Source organism: Hermetia illucens, chromosome 3, assembly GCF_905115235.1.
Source record: "Hermetia illucens chromosome 3, iHerIll2.2.curated.20191125, whole genome shotgun sequence".
Lineage (NCBI taxonomy): Eukaryota > Metazoa > Arthropoda > Insecta > Diptera > Stratiomyidae > Hermetia > Hermetia illucens.
The window spans coordinates 35,559,243-35,581,945 of NC_051851.1; the positions used below are offsets into that span (position 1 = coordinate 35,559,243).

The 22,703-nt window shown below is 42.1% G+C and overlaps 2 protein-coding genes across 3 annotated transcripts; one reads left to right on the plus strand and one right to left on the minus strand.

Annotated features, from left to right (window-relative positions):
- Positions 1 to 6,661: 6,661 nt before the first annotated feature.
- Positions 6,662 to 17,318, minus strand: LOC119651184 (3'-5' ssDNA/RNA exonuclease TatD). 2 transcript variants are annotated; one of them, XR_005249434.1, is made up of 6 exons: positions 16,863 to 17,318; positions 8,254 to 8,602; positions 8,072 to 8,183; positions 7,836 to 8,005; positions 7,498 to 7,780; positions 6,662 to 7,376 (listed from the first exon to the last, which is right to left on the minus strand). XR_005249434.1 is itself a non-coding variant. In XM_038054621.1 (5 exons), exons 1-5 carry the CDS (start codon positions 16,999 to 17,001, stop codon positions 7,639 to 7,641), a joined length of 912 nt encoding a protein of 303 aa, XP_037910549.1. In that variant the 5' UTR covers positions 17,002 to 17,318; the 3' UTR covers positions 6,662 to 7,638. The 2 variants fall into 2 exon arrangements, 1 of the variants encoding a protein (XP_037910549.1); XM_038054621.1 differs by having other exon boundaries at positions 6,662 to 7,780.
- Positions 17,319 to 17,391: 73 nt separating this feature from the next.
- LOC119651185 (putative peptidyl-tRNA hydrolase PTRHD1) lies at positions 17,392 to 22,492 on the plus strand. Its single transcript, XM_038054622.1, has 2 exons — positions 17,392 to 17,639; positions 22,307 to 22,492. Exons 1-2 carry the CDS (start codon positions 17,454 to 17,456, stop codon positions 22,475 to 22,477), a joined length of 357 nt encoding a protein of 118 aa, XP_037910550.1. The 5' UTR covers positions 17,392 to 17,453; the 3' UTR covers positions 22,478 to 22,492.
- Positions 22,493 to 22,703: the final 211 nt, after the last annotated feature.

Below are 22,703 nucleotides of genomic sequence, written 5' to 3' on the forward strand. Positions count from 1 at the left end.
AGAGTAGTATAGATCCCAGGGCGGAACGTGGATTGGTACCCATGATGGAGCATTAAACCTGGTAAACGCCTGTTGAAACAACACCAACAGCTTTACTACCAAACCCTATCTCCAATGCTGCAGATGGAGGTGGTGAAGGCGAGTCTCCCGAGCTTAAAAATGGGAGAAATTGTACAACCTGGTCCTTCAGGTTGGGGGTTGTGTAGAGCTGACAAGCATGCACGGAAAACAATTCCCTATGAAGCCACAAAAGGAGACTCGGACTGGACTGACAACAACCAGAATATCGGCGATTTGGAGGTCCCGCCAACTGAAGACGACGGACAAGTGCTGCCACCACCAAGCATGGAAGAAACAGTCCATGCAATTCATCGGCTTAAAAATGACTAGGCTGACCCTGACCAATGTGCGAGGCCAGATAAAAGCAGCAGGATCACTCTCGAGACCATTCGAGATCAACAACGGTCTAAGACAAGGGGATGCCCTATCATGCGTCCTCTTTAACCTGGCCCTGGAAAAAGTGATCCGTGATGCTGAGGTAAATGCTCTTTAAATCCACCCAACTACTGGCCTATGCTGACGATATCGACATCATGGGAAGAACCACCCGAGACGTACAAACTGCCTTCATCCAGATCGAGCAGGCGGCGCGAAATCTTCAACTGCACATCAATGAAGGCAAGATAAAATATACGGTGGCAACGTCAGCACCAAAAATCAACCAACCAACAACACCAAATCGCACTGGCCAAACGGAAAGAATAAAGATAGGAGGATAGAGTCAAAGCTGTTACTGTAAAAGACAGTGATCTTGCTAGTTCTCATGTATTCCTCGGAGACTTGGGTTGTTAGCAAGAAAAATTGCGAACTCTTGGCCGCGTTCGAGAGGAGAATCCTTCGAAGAATTTTCGGTCCGCTACATGATAATGGACGATTCCGTAGCCTACATAACGATGAAGTCTATGAGCGGTACCTTGACCGTCAGGTGTGGATAAAATTCGGCTCAATAGGTAGCGGTGGACGGGTCACTTAATCCGTATGGATGAGAATGATCCAGCCCGGAAAGTCTATAAGGGCAATATGTATGTTAGAAAAAGAAGACGAAGCAGACCCTGCCTCAGATGGAGTGATGGCGTAGGCCAGGAAGACAGACAGCTTTGAGGGATATCGAATTGGTGGACCCCGGCGCAAAACCGGGGTGTCCGGAGTTCCTTATTAAGACAGGTCTAGATCGGATACCGGTTGTTGTGTCGCTGATGATGAAAAATAACTAGTGCTGTATGACTTTTCCAGTTGGATAATTGGCGGAACGTTTCTGCATGTCCGGATGGCTCAAGTGGTTAGAGCGCTGGGCTGTCGTAGCGGAAGGTCGCGGTTCAAATCTCGCTGGGGGCAGAGGAATTTGTTATCGTGACTGGATGTCGGACACCAGTCGACTCAGCTGTGAATGAGTACCTGAGTCAAATCAGGGTAATAATCTCGGGCGAGCGCAATGCTGACCACATTGCCTCCCACAGTGTACTGTGGTGTACCGTTTCGGTCTTGAATGAAGTGCTCTAACACACTTCAAGGCCCTGATCCAATATGGATTGTTGCGCCAACGATTATTATTATTATTATTTCTGCATGAGCAGCATATTCCTATTGAATCTATTGCGAGACAGCAACAAGACTTCCGTGATATTATTTCTGCGATCCTGATGAAAACAATGGAATATCCACACATGAGTATGAGTAATTGCGTGGAGTTTTTCGTTAATAAAATCTCAAGAAATGTGGAAAGTGCAAATCTATTATCGCCAAAGAAGGATTTGTGAGTAATTCTATTAAGGTGCACTGTCCAAACAACTGCAATCATCGGCGTATTCAGCAATGTAAATAGAAGAATACGTCAACTTAATTATCGACAGAACGTGAAGGATCTCACGGAGAGGTTGGATTCCTAATCGTTACTAATGCGTCTGAGGAATAACGACTAGAATTGGATGAGTGCAATTCCCCAACTTAAAAATTGTACTTTGGAGGAAGCTACCCCTTGTCTATTAAGGGGGTCATCCCGTGTGAAGGCCGTTTTTTTGGCTTTTTTTTAGAAATTTTTTGTGAAGAACTGGATAAAAGATAAAAATAAAAATTTTTCACCATAGATTTACTAATATCTTGAGCGTCCATAATAATTTTTCCACCCCGATGGCATAGTTGGTTATTGAAATATAAGGCAATTTATGCACCTATCTCCAAAAAAAAGTGTTTTTCTGCTGGCACTCTAGAGGGTGCTGTGAACATCTTAAAGAAAAAAAGTAAATGGCATTTTAACGTACAGACCTTTCTACAGTCCGCAAACAAAGATTATTAAAAAATTTTAAAAACTAAATTTTTGGTGCGGTGTTAAACTTTTTTTTTGCGAATTTCGGTGTTTTTTCACGGCTTCTTAAATGAATAAAAAAAACGACTGAACGAATCGCAATTATCCTAGTTTGCGGACCGTAGAAATATGTTCTGAGTAAGTCTTGAAAATTTCAAAGAATTTCGTTGGATAGATTTTGGGCTATGGTGGCAGCCGATTTTGAACATGCGGTTTCGAGAAAAACGCATTTAAAAAGTAGAATGTCAGTTTTAGCCATAAAACCTTAACTGACCATTAATCTGCTATGCCTATTCCATAAACCTTAGGTTTCCTGAAGAAACACATGTACAGCCTTGGCTTCAATTTTTGTCCTTTTAGCAAAGTCATTCGAACGTCATTTGGACCGATAAATATGAGCTTTATTACGTCGATCGACATAAATCTGGCCGAACGACTCCGAATATCAAAAAATCACTTTGCCTATATATTCTACACTATATCTAGATACAATCGTAGCCAAAAAAAAATCGATTCCGCGAATCTGACACACGGGATGACCCCCTTAAATGTTCGACATTTAGAATATGATATTGACCTTTGAGCAATTGGAACCACTCGCTAACACTTCGCATACAAAAGTATGGGACGCTCCTACAGGTAGAGGGGTGAACGACATACGTATTTGTTTTCTGAACAAGAGAGATGTTCAAGACTATGTTATTGGAGGTACTAATATGGACCAATAGTATAGTCGTGGATACAACCCAAAGTTGTCGGCAAGGTGGAGTATTAATGCCGTTAATGTGAAGTATCGTAGTAAAAGAACTTCTAGAAGAGCTAACAAATATGTAGTGGAATAAAGGTCCATTGTTATACCGATAGTATAATACTAGTGTGTAAGGGCAAAATATAGGCCACAAACATACTTGGTTCCAATCGTAAAAACATTTAGAGCGACTGGTTCGATGATGAATGTAAGCTACCAACGGAACGGAAAAAGGCTGCACACCGAGCAATGCTCTACTCTCAAAGAACGCGGGTACGATGATTCTCTATGAATACGAATATATTCGTATTCAAAAGAATGGATATTTTGGTATTTACACAAGTGAATACGAATATGACTATTCTCACGTTCGAAAATGAATACAAACGTATTCGTATTGACTAGTGCGAATACGAATTCTGTGTTCTGTTCTGAGCTAACCTCAGACATCAGACAGTCTGTATCAGACAACAGGCAGACAGATGTCTGTGTCTGAAGCAAACAGGTGGTTGCGCAATTGACTCAGACAGCACCTGCATATGAATAATCGCTACTTAGGAAATACGCATATACATATAAATATTTTAGCTTTTAGGTGGGGATAATCCCTCTCAGTGCACACATATATTTGTATGCATCTCAATTTGCAATTTCAGCTTGCAGCTGACACGCTTTGTTTACAAATTACAAACAACCGACCAAATATTCCATTTCGGATCATCTACGTGTGTACCGTGAGGGGTTATTTTACAATTCGTACTCATATATAATGCGTACATATCTACAAACGTAGATATGGTTAAATAACCATTGTAAAAATAATGGACGGAGCAACTGCCTTCGTGCGCGGAACTTATGCTTTTAGCAAGCGAGCTCTATTGGATTAATATATAGTTGCTATTAATCCTTCTTCTTTTCCTTTAGGCTCTGCCCCGTTCACAAGCGGGGTCGGCTCGCCCTGATGGGCTGCGCCATTTTATTTTATCAAGGCTAAGTCATGTGGCCTTGAAATCACCATCATATCAAGCCACCGTTGTTTCGGCCCGCCTTTTGGTCGCTTGCCAACGACTTCCATGTTCAGACCAACCTTGACGAGTGAAGTTTTTTTTAGCGCGAATTACATGACCATACTATCGAAGACGCCTCTCTTGTAGTTTTTCCATAATCGCCAATAGCGACATGATGGATGACATTGTGATAAATTTTTGATTTGAGAAGTTCATTGATGCGTTGATCACAAAGAACACCAGTTTTGGTACGCCACTTCATCCAGGTTGTGCTGATACGTAAAGCAATTTACAATTCAGTTCACTGAAATATTTAAAACACTCAGTCCTGGGCAGGTTACTGCCATCGACAGTGATAGTGCCTATTTCATGGAGATAATAATAATAATAATGATCGTTGGCGTAACAATCCATATTGGATCAGGGCCTTGAAGTGTGTTAGAGCACTTCATTCAATACCGTAACTGTCCGGTAATGTGGTCAGAATTGCGCTCGCTCGAGATTATTACCCTGATTTGACTCAGGTACTCATTCACAGCTGAGTCGACTGGCATCCCACGTCAAATCACGATAAAAATCCCACTGCTATCAGTATGATTTGAACCGCGACCTTCCGTACGATAGCCTTGTGCTCTAACCACTCAGACATCTGGACATGGAGATGGTCCTCAAAAATTCAGTTTTTCAGATTCAATTTGAGACCGTATTGTATGAGGTGATCATTCCATTTTTGGACAAGTTGAGACCGTATTGTATGAGGCGATCATTTCATTTTTGGACAATTTCTCGAAACCATCTTTGCTATGAGACGTCAGGAAAACATCATCTGCATAACGCAGTGTATATGGCGCTGGACGTTAGATGACCGTCCACTTTGAACTTTACTTTTCGGATTCTGGTGTAGTAATTTAACCCAGCGCACGGGTTCCTCTAGTACTAGGTGTTGTGTTGCATACCAGATGAGTTCATGTGGCACACGGTCGAACGCTTTCTCTCTAGAAATGCAATGTAAAGCGGGCGATGCTTCTCCATGAGTAACCGCGTATTGTGTATTGCGGCTGTAGTTCTTGTGTGCTTGATTCACGGTTATTTCAACGATTTCACGAATACGGTTGTCAAGAATGAGTTCAAAAATCTTCATAATATGGAACAACAACCGGACCGGACGGTAATTTGAATATTCTGCTGGACTACTTTTCTTTTTCCTTAATGGAACTGTGGTACTTTCTTGTTTGTTAGATGGTGTTCTACTTTTCTGAATAACCCAGTTAAAGAATTCACTGAACTTGAGCGCTCTTTGCTTTCCATAGCTCAGATGCGATGTCATCAGGTCCAGTTCCTTTTCCCAATTTTATTCATTTGGATGCTTCTTTAACTTCAGTGGCGCTGACAGGTGGAATCGCTCCAAACGTCGGTAATGTTCGTGTTAGTGGAGGATGAACAAATTTGTAGGCAAAGTACCTCTCTTGTCATGTCATGTCTGTGTGCGCTCGCGCCGGCTGACAAGTCGATATAGATCTCTCTCGGCATTCTGAGTGTCCAGTTTATCGTAGATATTCTGCTTCTCGGTTAGCATTCTTGTAAATTTGCCAATTCGCCAGCGTTTTATCGTTGAGTAACCTGCGGAGGAGTCGTGTCTTTTCACGGACTTTTATTCCAACATCGCCATTCGTATATTTCTTTTTTCTTCTCAAGAAATCGCCCACCATTTAATACGCGGTGGGCCAGTGCGTTCCTCACGCTGTTTTATCGGTGGCTTGATTCGGAGGAAGGCAATCAACAGGTGCGATGGTCTCATAGGGAACGGCTTTGCTGTCAGTGACGGTGGTAAAATATCGTTGCCTTATGAGAGTATAGTCGATTTTCGTTTTACTATTCCCACTATAAAATGTAGGAAGATGAGACAATCGTTTGATGACCGATGTGCTCATTACAAGGTCATGCATGGCAGCAAAATCGACTGTACGTTCACCACCAGCATTGCGCCCCAAACTCTTTTCTCCCATGGTACCTGTTGCCGTCTGCCTTTTCACGTCAGCGGGCACGTTACAGGTTGTTGCATCGAGAAGTTGCCAGAAGGCATCTTTTTCGGCATCAGGTCGACCTGTCTATGGTGCGTACGCGGTGAAGAAGTGACTAGGGTGACCAGCTGATATAATGCTGGTCATAAAATCGTTCGACTTCTTTCATGGCGTCTCTGAGATGGTAATGCCAACATCGTATTGACTGTGTGGGCTACCAAAATAGAGAAGGTTATAGACATTTTTACCACGTTCGGGGGCCATCGATGTCGGTTGTAGGCGAAGATAAGTACGAAGGATTGGAATTTTCGGGTAGCAGGATGGCCATTTTCCATGTGGTGCTCTTAAATAGTAGCACAGAGAGAACGTTCTTTCGGAAGAACTGCAACTTAATGTTGGTGTTGAGGTACATCCATTGCCAGATTTTAGACAAAAAAGGTCAAGCCAAATAATAGTGTTATAAATGCATCGAATACAGCATATTTTACGAAGCGGAGGTTTTTGATTCAAATGAAAACGACTATTTCGAGATGTATATCAATTTTTCTTTGTGTATAATAATATACAAGTTCCTGAAAAAGATGCAATTATACAATATACACTTAAACATTAGGCATAATTGATCACAATTGTTTTCCAACTAACTATACAATAAACATATTGCTTGCCGGCTAGCTAAGCTTAAAATAGAAATATTAAAAGTCTACACAGCTCAAACCTGATGTACATCGAGTTGCAATTGTATACTGTGTTCCAACGTAGTGGGTCAAAAGCTTTTAAAATCGTTTTTATGGCACTTATCACTAGAAACATAACTGCAGTTACTTTTTCTTACAAAATCTAATCTTTTTTTCTTCATTTCTATGACGTTTCAATAAGTCCTTTTGAATAGAATAACGATAAGTTAGTAGCTCGATTTTTTTGCTTACGTGTTTTGGATTTTTTCTCCTTTTACGTTTTTTACGTAGTTTTTCTTCTTTTGTTTAAGAATAAATATCATATAGGCAAATATATTAGATATTGAGCTATATAATTCGGTTGATCACATAGAAAGGCAATCTATGATATATAAAAAGTATTCAACTTGCTCGTGCAAAATGAAAATGATAATGGCGTATAATATACGTTCGAGTTAAATATGAGACACGCCCATGAGTTCCAACGACTACTCGCTACCACGTAAAAATAATTGAACATAACAATATGTTTACATTTAACAACTTTGAAGAACTAGAAACCTAAAAGAACAAAATAAGTCTTAATCGAAGCTGCCACAAACAATGTTTAAAGGCTTTTGATGGATGACATGATCGTAATTGCATTTCGGGCTTTGATACTCGAGTTCGTATCAAAACTCACCTGGAAGCAAATAGGAAGCGAATTTGGTAGGTACACGTCATTCCTTAAAAATATTAAAAATCAGAAGAGCTTCCATTCTCTGACTATAAAAATAAAATAAATGTAACTGTAAAAAAAATAAATATAGAAAACTAGTCATGGTTATTGTGATAGGCCAAAGAGCTTAAGAGCTGTGAAGGCCGTGGCCAGCGCCACTTCGTCTGGTGTTTTCTTCATAAATGATGCAATCATCTCTACAATAGCAGGAAGACTGCAGGGTTCGTTTCGTTGAAAAGTGCAATATCTGGAAAATCATTCATTTACTTCGAGGGTTCAAGAGGGAATCTTAAAAGGGTTACCTATGTAAATATAAAAGCGATCGTTCCGTTATTCCAGTCTTAACGTGTTGAGGAAGTTTAGAGGCTCGAGTATTTGGATACATGAACGGCGAGTCCGTTTCAACCAGAAGCTTGTCCAATGGCAACGTGCCATCTTCGAGTAATTTGCGGACACCTGTGTCAGATTTATCCTGACGATATAAACAAAGTTGCATTGGAGAAACACCGAATAGTTTTGTGTCGCAAGAAGAACTCACCTTACATAAATAACCCGTTAAACTGATATGGTATCCCATATCTAGATATTTGAGTGCTTCCTCTGTGGTGCCCATGAATCCTCTAATAACAACATGTGATATGTTTGGATATCTGAACAATGGAAAAATGGAAACAAAACGATCATTCACCATCATACATTTCACTTGGGTTAAAAACTCACTTCTTTAGTATTTCCAATACATCATCTTGAGCGGATCGTTCGTGAATCAAAACTGGCTTATTTAGACTACAAGCGAGACGTAACTGTTTCTCAAATATCTCCTTTTGTACGTCTGGCTCGGAGAAATCTCGCTGGTAGTCTAGGCCACACGGTCCGATTGCTACACATTCAGGCGCTTGTGCAATTGCTTCGAAATCAAACCACGTTTCGGGCTCTTCCACAATTGATTTTGAATCATGTGGATGTATACCGGCTGTGGAATAGATTATATCTGGGTAGATACGTGAGAGACGTAAAGCTTCTTTGCTGGATTTGACTGATGTGCCGGGGACCATAATTTTTTGGACACCTGGAAAAATAATTGAATGGAATTTGGTTAAGACATTTTCGTGGATTGGATTGGTAATATAAATTAAAAGCGCTACACGACCCATTAAAATCTAAGATTTTTAGAGTATTAATTAAATACTGGACTGGGTTCTGATTAATCGATCATCTTTGAGCCGAGAGATATGTTATGGGACTAAGAAAGTATCCGTCTTCAGCAAATAACAAAAGCAAATGGAAACAAATGCTGGCTGGTTTCTTTCTCAATAATAAGGCTGCAAATAGGAACATTATAAAAATAGAATCGACCAAATCTTCATACAACATGAATTAGAATGCAAATGCCATCCATAGACAATTTAAACATTTATTTCCTGATGCGACGATGTACCCTAGTGTCAACCACACCTATGCGCCATCGCTCGCGGTTACTTCAAATCCACCTCGAGATACCCGCACTCCTTCTCTACTATTCTGCTAAGATGGAACCCTGGCGGACTCTGCTTTTGGATCTCAAATTCCTCTGAGATTTTAGCCTCGGTACAACATGTGATATTTTGCGTCATCCTAGACCAACCTGCTCTATGTCGATCAAGCTTTCGAGATATCCTTTGATGCGTTCCACGATTATTTTAGCTCCAATTGTTACACTCAGAACGGATGCCCTTCTTTGGAATCTTAAAGATCATCCCATTCCTCCACTCTCTAGGAAGGGTCTTGGATTCCCAAGATTTCCATAGGTGAATGAGTAGCCAATCTGCAGATGCAGCAATAAAAGCAGGGAGACTGTCAAGCCCAGCGGCTTTACTTCGTTTGAGTGCATTGATGGTCGAAATGGCCTCCTCTGTTTGAAGGACAATCCGCATCCGCGTGTTAAGGTGACAAGCCATTTCATCCACAAAAGGAGGAAGCTCACCGCGTGTGATACGGGTAACAACCGTGGTGAAATTTTCTTTTCACCACCATAACTGCTTGACATCGTGGATGAGGAGTCGACCGTTAATGTCCTCCATCTCCAATAGGATAATCGAAAGATTTGCAACTAAATGCAAATTTTCCCATGATGCGGTGTACACTTTTAAAATCATTGCGTTCTATGGTATTTTCGGCTTCGGCGATTTCGCTTGGTATCGCATTTCGAGCGCATCACGTCCGCCATCACTCGCAGCGGTCTTCAACCCCTTCCTCTGTCTGCAGTTGGCCAGACCTTAAGACCGCCCTTCGGGACGTGGCACTCGAGAAAGAGCGTTTTTGATGGTGGCCAAGTGTTCATTGACATTCTCAGGCAGGTTACTCCGTATATTTGCCGGCTGATCAGCAAGATAACTCTCCCACTGTTGGGTGGCAGCTAGATCCTACAAGCGGTTGTTGTTGAACTTAGGTCCCAGCTCTCCATCACAACGGGAAGTGCTGAACGCAACACGCAACCGAAAGTAAGTGACTATCAGATGGCGATCCCTTTCGAGGCCGATGTTCGCGCCTCTCTCATTACGCATATCCAGGAGGCAGGAGCTAAATCTACTGCTGATCACAAAATGGTCAACCTGATTGCCCCCTACAGAGGAAACTGCAGAGTCCGAGAAGGATACCTTCTACGAAGCAGTTGAACGGACCCTCGAAGCCTGTCCCAGGTATGATATCAAAATCATACTTGGAAATTTCAACAGTCAAGTATGGACGGAGCCCGTATTCAGCCGATACCAATGATAACAGACTGCGGATTATTCAGTTAGGAGTATCGCACGAAATTGTTGTTGGAACTACCTGGTTTGCGCGGAAAGCGGTTTACAAACATACGTGGGCCTCTTCAGACGGGAGCACTTTCAGCCAAATTGACCACGTACTGATCGAACGCCGCCATCTCTCAGCCTTGAAGAATGTAAGAGCATATAGGGGGGTCAATACACATTCGGATCACTATCTCGTTGACATAGTGCTCCGAGCTCAAGCGACACCACCTACAATCCCCTCTGACAATCAGGTGAGAGTGAATACTGAAGCCATTCACAACGGAAGAATGCCGCATACCGAGTAATGCTGCTTACTGAAAGAACGTGGGCACGCGCAGACTTATCACGGACTCCGTCGAGCGGAGAAGAAACTTCACAGACGGAAAAAGGAAGCCTGGGAGAACCAGCAAGTCTGTGAACTAGAAAAGTACAGGGAGTAACGGCACCAGGAGCGGAAGTTTTACCAACAAGTCAGCAGGATGAAGCCTTATACACCTCGATGCTCATCTGCCAAGACAAGGAGGGAAATCTGATTTCCGACAGAACCAACATATTGAAGCGATGGGTTGAGTATTTTGATGAACTGCTGAACAACGAAAAACTGTGCAAATTCATTGGCTTAAAAACTATTAGTCGCCAGGAGCCGATGGAATTACAGTTGAATTGGTTAAATATGGAGGCAACCAATTACAGCAGGCGGTTCACCAACTGATGCAGAAAGTATGGGACAGCGAATCAACGCCTAACGACTGGCAACGGGGCATTATCTGTCTCATACATAAAAAGGGGGATATCGCGCAGTGCAGCTATTATAGAGGTATCACGCTGCTGAGTACCATTTACAAGATATTCGCCGATATCTTGCTAGGTCGAATAGTCCAATACGCTCAGAAAATCATTGACTCATGAGAGGCGTCACTCCGGGCGAATCGGCAACATATCAGATTTTCTCTCTGCCGCAAACGATGGAAAAATTGCTGGAATATGGACATCAGTGGCACCATCCTCTTCAAGTCCACTCAACTTCTGGCCTACTCTGACGGTGTTACACATTATGGGAAGAATAACCCGAGATGTACAGTCTACCTTCATCCAGATCGATTAAGCGACGCGAGATCTTGGGCTGCACATGAATGAAGGCAAGACGAAGTACATGGTGGCAACGTCAGCCCAAAACCGAAATAACGAACAACATCGGATCGCACTAGTTAAACGAAAACAATGATGATAGGAGATTATAACTTTGAGACCGTTGAAAATTTCTCCTATCTAGGGTCGAAAATCACAATCGATTGTTGGCAACCAACAGAGCCTATTTCAACTGTTTCGCTCGAAACGTCTCACCATAAGGTCAAAGCTCTTACAGTACAAGACAATGATCTTGCCAGTCATGTATTCCTCGGAGACTTGGGTTCTCTTGGCCGCGTTCGAGAGAAGAATTCTTTGAAGAATTGTTGGGCCCCTACATGAGAATGGACGATTCCATAGCCTGTATAACGACGAAATCTATGAGGGATACCACGACCGTCAAGTTGTGGATAAAATCCGGCTCAAAAGGCTGTGGTGGGGGTCACTTAATCCGTATGGATGAGGATGATCCAGCCCAGAAAGTCTATAAGGGCAGTATCTATGGTAGAAAAAGAAGACGAGGCAGACCCTGCCTAAGATAACGAGGACGCCAGATAGTTTTTAGGGAAATCGAATTGGTGGACCTCAGTGCAAAACCGGGATGTCTGGAGTTCCTTATTAAGGCAGGCCTAGACCGGATACCGGTTGCTGCGCCGTTGATGATGATGAAGTTGTGGAGATTAGTAATAGACTCTCAGGCACTTTTTTTGCGATTGTCCAGAGCTAGAGTAAAGTAGATGACATTAAGTAAACAAAAAGATCACTGGTTGCCGGAGTCTGCTGGTTTCTGCCCCTTTGCTTCTCACAACAGCCACGATATTAGAAGTTTGCGACATCAAAATGCGCCTTGGTGAGGCCACCTATACCTAGCTACTTGTCTTTTCACAAGAATTGAATCAAGCAATTTTAAAGGGCTATTCGGGGTTTATACCTCCTTGAAAAAGAGCGTCTGTTAATGTATCCAAAGAAATACTTTCTCACTATTAATCCATCATGAAACGCTTTGTTATTGAAGATGAAAACAACACATCATTCGTGTAAATACTATGGTCACATCGTTCAAAAACAGAATTAATATTACCAGTTTTCTTCGAATAACTAGGGGATATGCATTCAGAGTTTGTTCCAAAAGGTTGTGAATAAATAAATAAATAATGTTATGCATTGCTGCCTGGACAACATTTATTCACTTTTCAAATATAGTGTGATTTTTCGAAGACTATCGGCGAAGGGTATATCTCCTTTCTTGTAAATAATGATTACTTCCGGACGAATTTCTTTTTCCCCTTCTGTCGCCCACCTTTGTCCATTCTTCGAGTTTACGAGCTGCATGCTCTTCTCCTTTTGTCAAAGTCGGAGCCGTAATAAAAGAACTACCCGGAACTTTCGCCGGCTTCGCTTTCTTTGGCGTTGAGGCTTTTTTCTTCTTGGCCGCTTGTTGGACACCAAGAGATTCACTTATTCCATCCCTACTCCAATTGCCCGTGCTCTCCCTATCTTATGTTGAGGAGCCTGTTTCTCCCGCGTGACTTTGTCACATGACGCTTGGGCGTCTTTCTCCTCCACCCCCCTAATATAGGACAACTTAATGCCACGTATTGAAGCCCTGATATTATGGTGGATATTTCGCCTCTCCTTAATAAACTCACAGAGTTCATTCATGTGTTCCCCCAGTGAAACAAACGCTGTCACAGTTTGGTCCCTCCCAACATCGTCTTTTTAAGGTTTTGTGTAAACACAAAACCTTATTAAAATCGGTTTACTGTCTGTCTGTCCGTCACACGCATTTTTCTCGGAGACGGTTATAGCGATTAACACCAAATTTGGTAGAAAGGTGGGAACTGTGAACGCTCACGCATACAGTGAATTACATCTTTTTACGTCGAATTTAAGGGGGAGTCCCCATACATGCAAAAGGGGGGTGTAAAATTTTTTTTTCATCAAATATAGTCATGTGGGATATCAAATTAAAGATCTCGATTAGTACTTTTCAAAGCCGATCTTAGTTTTGACATTCGTTGGAAGAGTGGGGAGCGCGGGGGGTTGAAAGTGATCACTTCTTTAAGAGGGCCATTCTCAGAAACTACCAAACCGAAAAATCTGAAAAAAATCAGGAGGCTGCCACTATATGGTGCCTGGGCTCCGAAATACCTTCCATGCCGATATTTGTTTAAATAAAGTTAATAATAGTATATTACTACAATTTTTTGTAATTGGTTAGAAACCCCCCTTAAGTTCATCCTAGTATCATGAAATTCTACAGTCGTATAGGCTATAATATAGAGCATGATCTTACCAAGTTTGGTGGAAATCGCACTATTACTAACAAAGTTATAATACCTCAAATTTGCTGCTTCTTCGAAAATTGAAGACTATGAATGTCAATAACACCCGAAAGTGGATACTCTCACATAATATATGAATATATTACGTGCTACGTACTAAGAAATACACAAAACCTTTCGTACCTGAAGCGTCCAGCTTCCGGTTTCCCGACTTGTTTAAGGTTTTGTGTAAACACAAAACCTTATTAAAATCGGTTTACTGTCTGTCTGTCTGTCCGTCACACGTATTCTTCTCGGAGACGGTTGCAGTGATTGACACCAAATTTGGTAAAAAGATGGGAACTGTGAACGCTCACGCATATAGTGAGTTACATCCGTCTATGTCGAATTTAAGGGGAGGTCCCCATACATGCAAAAGGGGAGTGTAAATTTTTTTTTCATCAAATATAGTCATGTGGGGTATCAAATTAAAGGTCTCGGTTAGTACTTTTCGAAGGCGGTCTTGGTTTTGACAGTTGTTGGAAAGGTGGGGAGTACGGGGGGTTCAAAGTCATCATTTTTTTAACGAACCCATTCTCAGAAACTACCCAACCGAAAAATCTGAAAAAAATCAGGAGACTGCCACTATATGGTGCCTCGGCTCCGAAATACCCTCCATATCGATACCTTTTCAAATGAAGTTAATAATAGTATATTACTATAATTTTTAGTAATTGGCAGGAAAACCCCCCTTAAGTTCACCCTAGAATCGCTGTCGCTTCAGTGCAAATTCAAGACTGTGAAAGTCAATATCACTTGAAAGTGGGTATATGCATATATTACGTGCTACATACTAATGGGACAAATGCACACTCAAATCTCTATGTAAAAGATATACACAAAACCTTTCATACCTGAAGCGTCTAGCTTCCGGTATCCCGACTTGTTTAGCATTGATGGTGATGTCAGTCTGGGGATTCTCCAAGTTCCTTTTCGAGTCCCGAACGAATCTCGGGTTAATGTTGCCTTCAGTGGTGACCTCCCAAGTTTTGAGTTTTTGTGAGAATGATCCGGTGTAAATCTCATTTCACTTCACTAACATCTCTTGTAGCATTAGATGCCAAAGTAGCCAAGTTTCCCATTACTGAGGCACTGCGGTCGCTGGATATTGACGGCCGCGAGACCGCTTGCCGACTCCCAAAACCCGCTGGTATTGGATTTCCGAAGCCCTGTATTTTACAGTACTGCTACAAGAGATGTTAGTGAAGTGAAATGAGATTTACACCGGATCATTCTCACAAAAACTCAAAACTTGGGAGGTCACCACTGAAGGCAACATTAACCCGAGATTCGTCCGGGACTCGAAAAGGAACTTGGAGAATCCCCAGACTGACATCACTGTCAATGCTGCTACCTTTATCGTCGTCCATATTTGGTTTGATTTCTAAGTGTCCTTTCCGTAGCCAATTTTTATATTCCACCCGCCCAGTCTGTGCATAAGTATGCCTATGCACGCACATCTCATGATGCGTATATGTTCATGTCCCTATCCGCACGAAGGGAGGCGCCTGATGAGAGATTTGGTAACTCAATACTTTTATGAACCGTCAGAATTCCATTAAATTCTGTCTTTGATGCCCGATGGTGTGCTTCGATGTAATTTAGGATTAAGACAAATTTTTATTTACGATTCTGTCCTTGTTGGACACAGATATTTGCAGTGCTTCTGCTGCTTCCTCATGATTATTTTTATGATGGGCGAATCATGTGCTTTGCTCCTTCAACGCTTCTTTACTTGGTCAATCGAGACGATCAGCAAATAATATTTTTTTTTGCAACGGACAGAGGAAATGCCATCCGCTCGTCAATAATTTCTTAGCCATTTTCATGCACCTTGTCGCTCTAATCGCCTTAGTCGAAAGAAGGAATTTAGATAGATAAGGTAAGCAGAAGAATATAAGGAAAGGCATTTATTGAGTTGGGCTAGGAAGCGATTTTATGTCAATTACGGAGCTCAGATAATTAGACACGAGATAAAACTAGTCTTCCTGAGTGCAAGAACAGAGAAAATGTTGTTTATTTTGTGAATGCAATGTGCATATGGCAGGCAAGCAAGAACAGACAGCGGATGGAATTTAGGCCAAACTTGAGCATTGTAATTTGTCGACAAGCAGTTTCCAATGCATCTGATCGGAGGCAAGTAAAAGCATGTGCGGGAACCCATAGAAGCGTGATGCACTCTACGTTCTGCTCGACTAGAGATTATGCATTGCGAAAAGCATTTGCAGTAAAAAGCCTGTCGTTGTTTTGCCACAAACGCTACAATTTGTGCACGCAATAGAATATTGACTAACGCCATCATGCGAAACACATTCGACCATTTAATGGCTAACAAAGAAAACATTTTCGTGGAATACAATATAAAATACGAAACACCAGTTCCAGCATTTGCCAATTTTCTACCCACCCCATCCACGCTGTGTCATTGGAACGCCATAGCAGACGCGAGGCATCATTTTTTACATAACTTTGACGAAAAATTTCCATAACGCCCTCGCAATAACATGAAAATGTACGCATTAAGCAAACAAACAAGCAGCCAAGCGGCCTCGAAGAAAACACTTGAAAAGAATTCTTGGGCGGTCCACAAATTGAAGAAGAATTAAACGCAATGGAAGCGGACGTTGTGTACAATTAACGAGCAGAGCGAGCTCGTCGCCCGCCTGGTGGGGCAGCTCCTCGAATTCCGCTGATCTTAGTCAGCCCATGCTCTGCAATGATAAGGAGGAGCGCGATGCACCATGAGCACTGATAACATGGGAATTTGATGAGCAATTAATTACAAGACAAGCTGGAATGAGTCTGAAATGAGTGAGTCTGCTGTGTTTGTGTAATGACTGAAACAATCTGTTCCTACGACACACGAGGAAATGAAGGCGATAAAGATCTCCAGATGGGGGAAGACAATGCGCGGCTTTAATTTCCGCCAACATGCTATTTACCAAGCGAAGACAGTTTCCACACTTGTGGAAACGAATTAGTCCGTTTGCAACGCGCTAACAGGCTAAAAATAAATGATGACTTAATGGTAGGAATGTGGGTCATGATGAGCCCGACCTGGTCGATTGGACGCTTCCAGAGGCGACATTGCCTTAATTACCTGCATCTTTTGCCCTCTGCATCACCGAGTCGAGGTCCCGGCTGTACTTTTTGTTTGTCAGATTCGCGCCCACGTCTATCACAATTAAATTCTCGTAGCAATGCTTCATGAGATCCTCTGTGTTTTGATTATCGGCCATGGTCACTGCGGAATTCGTGTCGCTCTTGTCAGATTGGCTGAATGGGAAAGTTTTCCCTTCTTCGCGTATTGTGTGGCGAGAGAGCGGCGTGCGAACGAAAAACACAAGGAAATTTCACGGTTTTCACTTTTCTGCGCACGCAAACGAACTAATCACGGTTGTTACTAAAGGAAGCACCACTTGACAAAGTTCTTCTACAAGGAAAAAACCGAAAAATGCCAAGAAGAACTAAATGAAAAAGAAGAGGTTTTGAGCCAGACGTGCTTTTGGTGGTGATGGAGCCGTACTCAAGTTTTCACTTGGCCATCGTCGGTGGCTGTCGGGTGGTGTGTTGGGATTTCAGCGGGTGTATGTTGGCAGGCGGGTTCTGGCTAGCAGTGCCATGTAGGCAAATGTCAAAGTGACGGTTGTGTTTGGGCTCTCGTCTCTCTGCTGCGTGGTCGCCGGTGAAAATGTCGAATTTAGTGCAGTACGTCATAGTGCGGGGTGATTTGATGAAAAGTTTAAGTTGGCCACTGGGGGCTGTGATCGCACAGTGCTGTCACGCGGCAACTGCGGTGTCTCATTTATACAAGGACGATGAGGATACGAAGGCCTACTTTGCAGACTTGGATAGTATGCATAAAGTTGTACTAGAGGTAGATGTCAATTGAAATTTTGTAATTGATTGAAAATTCTGTTTCGGTAATGCAACAGCCAAGGGGAATCCCCGATTAGTTTTCTCCAAAGTGATTGACTTGTTAAATGTTGGGTGCACCATCAGTCCGGCATCAGGCAATTATGTATGAATGACGCCAAACCGATCATGCAATGCAATGATTGGTTAGCTAGACAAAGGAATATTTTTTAAATATTCAAATTAGTGTGTTTAAACACGGTTTCTGTGATCATCATCATAAACAGCGCAACAACCGGTATCCGGTCTACGACTGCCTTAAGGGGGTCATTCCGTGTGAAGGCCGTTTTTTTTCGCCTTTTTTAAACATTTTGTGTGAAGAACTGGGTAAAGATACAAATACAAATTTTTCACCATATATTTATTGATTTTTTGAGCATGCCTGATAATTTTTCCAGCTCGATAGCGTAATTCATTAATGAAATACAGAGCAATTTATACACCCATCTCCAAAAAAAGGTGCTTTTCTGCGGCAACGCTAGAGGGCGCTGTAATAATCTTAAAGAAAAAAGTAAACGGCATTTTAACATGCGGAGTTAACTACAGTCCGCAAACTAGAATTATTAAAAAATATTAAAAATTTAAGTGCCGTGTTAAACTTTTCTTTGTGAATTTTGGTGTTTTTTCACGGCATCTTCAATCAATAAAGAAAAAAACTACTGAATGAATCGCAATTATCCTAGTTTGCGGACCGTAGAAATATTTTCTGAATAAGTTATGAAAATTTCGAATTTCGTTGGATAGATTTTGGGCTATGGTCGCAGCCAATTTTCAACATGCAGTTTCGAGAAAAACGCATTTAAAAAGTAGAATGCGATTTTTAACCATAAAACCTTAACTGACCATTAATCTACTATACCTAATCCATAAATCTTAGGTTTCTTCAAAAAACCCATGTACAGTCTTGGCTTCAATTCTTGTGTTTTTAGCGAAGTCATTCGAACATCATTCGGACTGATAAATACGTCCTTTATTACGGCGATTGACATAAATCTGGCATGTTTAACACTATAATTTCCGAACGACTCCGAATATAAAAAAACGACTTTACCCATATATTCTATATTATATCTAGATACAATTGATGCCAAAAAAAAAAAAGATTCCGCGAATCCGACACACGAGATGACCATCCCGGTTTTGCTCCGAGGTCCACCAATTCGATATCCCTAAAAGCTGTCTGGCGCCCTGACCTACGCCATCGCTCCATCTCAGGCAGGGTCTGCCTCGTCTTCTTTTTCTACCATAGATATAAGTGACCCGCCCACCGTAACCTATTGAGCCGGATTTTATCCACAACTTGACGGTCATGGTATCGGTATCACTACGGAATCGTCCATCCTCATGTAGGGGGCCAAAAATTCTTCGGAGGATTCTTCTCTCGAACGCGACCAAGAGTTTCCAATTTTTCTTGCTAAGAACCCAAGTCTCCGAAGAATACATGAGGACTGGCAAGATCATTTTCTTGTACAGTAAGAGCTTTGGTGGGACGTTTCGAACGAAGAAGTTTTTGTAAGCTGAAATAGGCTTTGTTGACTGCCAACAACCATGCGCGTTAGAGCACATCAGCACCAAAAATCTGATGTCTGATGCGTCCGAGATTTCATTTCCCTCTACACCACAATGACCAGGTACCCAGAGTAAATCCACGGTATTGAATCTAGAAACAGACTTCAATCAGTTTCTATATTCCTGAATAATTTTTGAAGTTTTCAAAGTACTACTCAACATCCTCAATGCAGCTTCACTATCGCTACCGATTGCGATGCGCCTGCCCTTCAACCGCTCGTCAATCATCCCGGTTGCCGCCCTTAGGATCGCATACACTTCAGCCTGAAAGACCGTTGTGTATTGTCCCAAAGGAAAAACACACTTCTCGTTTTTATTTGAGAGGTAGACTCCTGCTCCAGAACCATTTTCTGTCTTTGAGCCATCGGTATAGAAGACGTCAGTAGTCTTCTGGTTCTCCCAGTTTCCTCCCCGTTTAAAGATAACATCATATTTTCTACCAAACAGATGTACGGGGATCTGAGAATCGGAATGCATTGCCAAAACTAATTCACATCTTCCAATGACTTGTCCAATGCTTTGTGCCTCCTACGTCGATTGTTTTCCCATAGATCTAATCGAATTAGTCTATGAGCTACTCTTATTGCAGTGTTCTGAATAAACAAATTCACGGGTGGCAAATTGAGTAATGCATTCGGAGCTGCGCCGGATGTGGTGCTTATGAGACCGGTGATGCTCAGGCATACAGTTTTTTGCAGTTTGGCTAGTTCACAGCAAAAACTCGGCTGTTTCACCATAACCCACCACACTACGGACGCATAAGCGAATATCCGCCTAATGATAGCAACATATATCCACATTACTACCTGAGGCCTGAGTTCCCATGTCGAGGCAAAGGTCCGCCTACACAACGTTTCATCTGGTGGTGGTTTGCAGAAACCGCCAATTCATTTCTTCCCACTTCTGAGACCTGTTCTCCCGGGTGGTGCACTTCCAAGAGAGTCTGTATAAACTCAACACTGGAGTTCGTGAAAGTATCATCCGGTTTTCTAAGAGGGTGCAACTTGGCCAACTCATCCTTATTAAGGACTCTGCACAACCTGGAAATCTCCCTTTCACCTTCCAGTTCCTCACAGCATGCTCTAAAAGTGTCTCGTTTCGAACTTTTTACGAGCCTCTAATATTCATGCTGTGAGTTCCAGAAGTTAGGTAGTCTTCATCTTTAGTGCTTTTGCAAGCACGATTTAGAAGTTATTTGGTTGATTTCCTGAGTCTCTGCAGTCCTCGGTTCCACCATGGAATCGTTTTACCACGTTGGCCTCGGGAAATAGGACAAACCTCTTCAAAGCACTCTAAAAGTGTGCGATTCAGAGTTTTCAATTGATCTTCTATCGCCAAAGGAGTCCTTAGTCGCCTAGGGAGCTCACCTTTGTCGCAAAGAAGTTCATTTTGACATTAAAACGCAGGCCCTCGGTCTCGACGATCTTTCATCGAAAAAGATCCTAGTCCCTTTGACTGATTCAATACCACAGATTCTGTTAAAACGAACCCATGGCTCTTGAACCAGAAATATATAAGGACAGTCCTGTAACTTTGCCAGCTTTGGCACCAGTAGATAGGAAGAAGCTTTGGCAAGTTGCAGGTTGATTTCACTAACTCTTTGTATGTTTGTAGCCATAAATGCAGTCTAATATGAAAACCGCCGCTAACTAAAAAGTCTGCTGTGTTCAGTGTAGTTCTCACCGGGGTTATCAGCTTGTCCTCACCTTCCACCGAAAGTTCCGCTTTCTCGCGTCCGATTTCTCTGGACATCGCAACATTTGGTGGTGCAGCAACGTCCCTGTCCTCATTCCCAAGAAACTTCGCCGTCTTTTGCAGTGCCTTCCATTGTCGTTGACTAGAAGCCCTCCCAGGTTCACGAAGTCTGGGCTGTATGGATCTATTTTCACATACCGCCGTTAGACCAGTTGCGTCCACATTACCAGCTTCCCTTTCTTCCGTTTTTTCCGGGTACAGGCGGAGGACAAAGTTCTGACAGGCAAGCTGTTGTGCCTTCTCCTTTGCGGCTGAAGTTTCCTTCTGCCGAGCCTTCCTCCACCGTCTTGTAGAAGAGTTAGGTAACAATTTCATCGACCGGCCGGCCATAGTCAGATTTCCAGTTCCTTTCATTAAGGGAGTTGCTGCACTATCCTTTTTGGTTGACCGCGATGTAGACATCGAGTGTAGGTTTTCCACTGAAGTGGAGAGCCTGTCTTCCAAAGATTTTTCCGTGGGGGAACATGAATTAGAAGAGGCCTCCAAAATCCGTGCCTCGGCCACGACCTGATTTCTCAAAGTCGCGGGTGGATTCGAAGTCTATGACTTCTTACCACTTGGAGAGTTACAATCCTTTGTTTCCATCTTCATGTGTTTTTGGACACTCTTAGTGTAGTAGTAAACTACCCAGGGGGTGGTGTCCGAGGGTGAGCAGCAGATTAAGATACTTTTTTCAGATGCTGGTAGCATCGCAGATTGAATCCAGAGGAGGAAAGTATTTATGCCTGGGGTGAGTGTCGAAGGTGTGAGACAGTCAACATACTCGTATTTCAAAATTAATACCAGTGCTCGTTATATTGCGCTCCTCCACTCCTACATCTATTACTCATCGCAATAGCCGGGACTGGCAACGTACAATCCTAACCTTGACTGAAACAGGTTCCCAAATTAGGAGGATCCTCGGCATAGATCCAATACCAAAAGGGTGCAGAAAGAATTGTTTTTCAAATCTTCCTGGCTGGTTGAGGTCGTGCCGCCTGTACATGAATAGTAGGTGACATCTCTCCGATAAACTGGAATCCTTGCCTTATCAATTATTCCGATCAAAGTAACACGAACTTCTATAAGATACTTCCATTTCTACAAGGATTCTACATTGATGAATGGTTAGCCTCAAAAAACCACTAGCGAAGGATGATCAATGCTATAGCAACAAACACCCGAATTTCGCAGAAAAAAAGTAGAACAATTAACTGGAACCTCTTTAATTTGCTTTTTGCTTTAGATAATTGTAACAAATAGCTACAGATGCATATATACCCGTATCTTGGACAAACAATAATTTGAAATATGTTTTTGTTTCAGGCTCCAACTGAAGCCGATCTAACCAAATTGAGTGAAACTTTGAAGGAAAATAATATTTTACACAAGCTGTGGGTCGAACAGCCAGAAAACTTCCCAACTTGTATTGCTATAAAACCGTATCCGAAAGATGCTGTGCATAAATATGTTAAAAAGTTTAAATTAATGAAATAGAATTTCAAGAATTATTATGAGAGTTTTCATTTTCATGAATTCATTCCAGAAATTAGGTAAGTAACAAGTGGGGGTGGTTTTTAAACATTGACTACTCCTCTTTTAAGTATGTTCTTCGGTAGCAGATGTTCCTTAGGTGGAGCTTTTATAATTCCAGGAATGCACAGTTGGCAAATTGTAGAATTTGTAATGTGCAAATATGTGTAAATGGTAAGTTGTTGCCATT

What these genes read in the sequence shown, in the direction of transcription:
- LOC119651185 (XM_038054622.1), top strand. Translation starts at nt 17,454, where the DNA reads ATGTCGAATTTAGTGCAGTACGTCATAGTGCGGGGTGATTTGATGAAA. An exon ending in TGCATAAAGTTGTACTAGAG is followed by an intron (nt 17,640 to 22,306) that starts GTAGATGTCAAT and finishes TTTTTGTTTCAG; the next exon opens with GCTCCAACTGAAGCCGATCT.
- LOC119651184 (XM_038054621.1), bottom strand. Translation starts at nt 17,001, where the DNA reads ATGGCCGATAATCAAAACACAGAGGATCTCATGAAGCATTGCTACGAG. An exon ending in GCAGAGGGCAAAAGATGCAG is followed by an intron (nt 8,603 to 16,862) that starts GTAATTAAGGCA and finishes TTATTTTTCCAG; the next exon opens with GTGTCCAAAAAATTATGGTC. An exon ending in GTATTGGAAATACTAAAGAA is followed by an intron (nt 8,184 to 8,253) that starts GTGAGTTTTTAA and finishes TCCATTGTTCAG; the next exon opens with ATATCCAAACATATCACATG.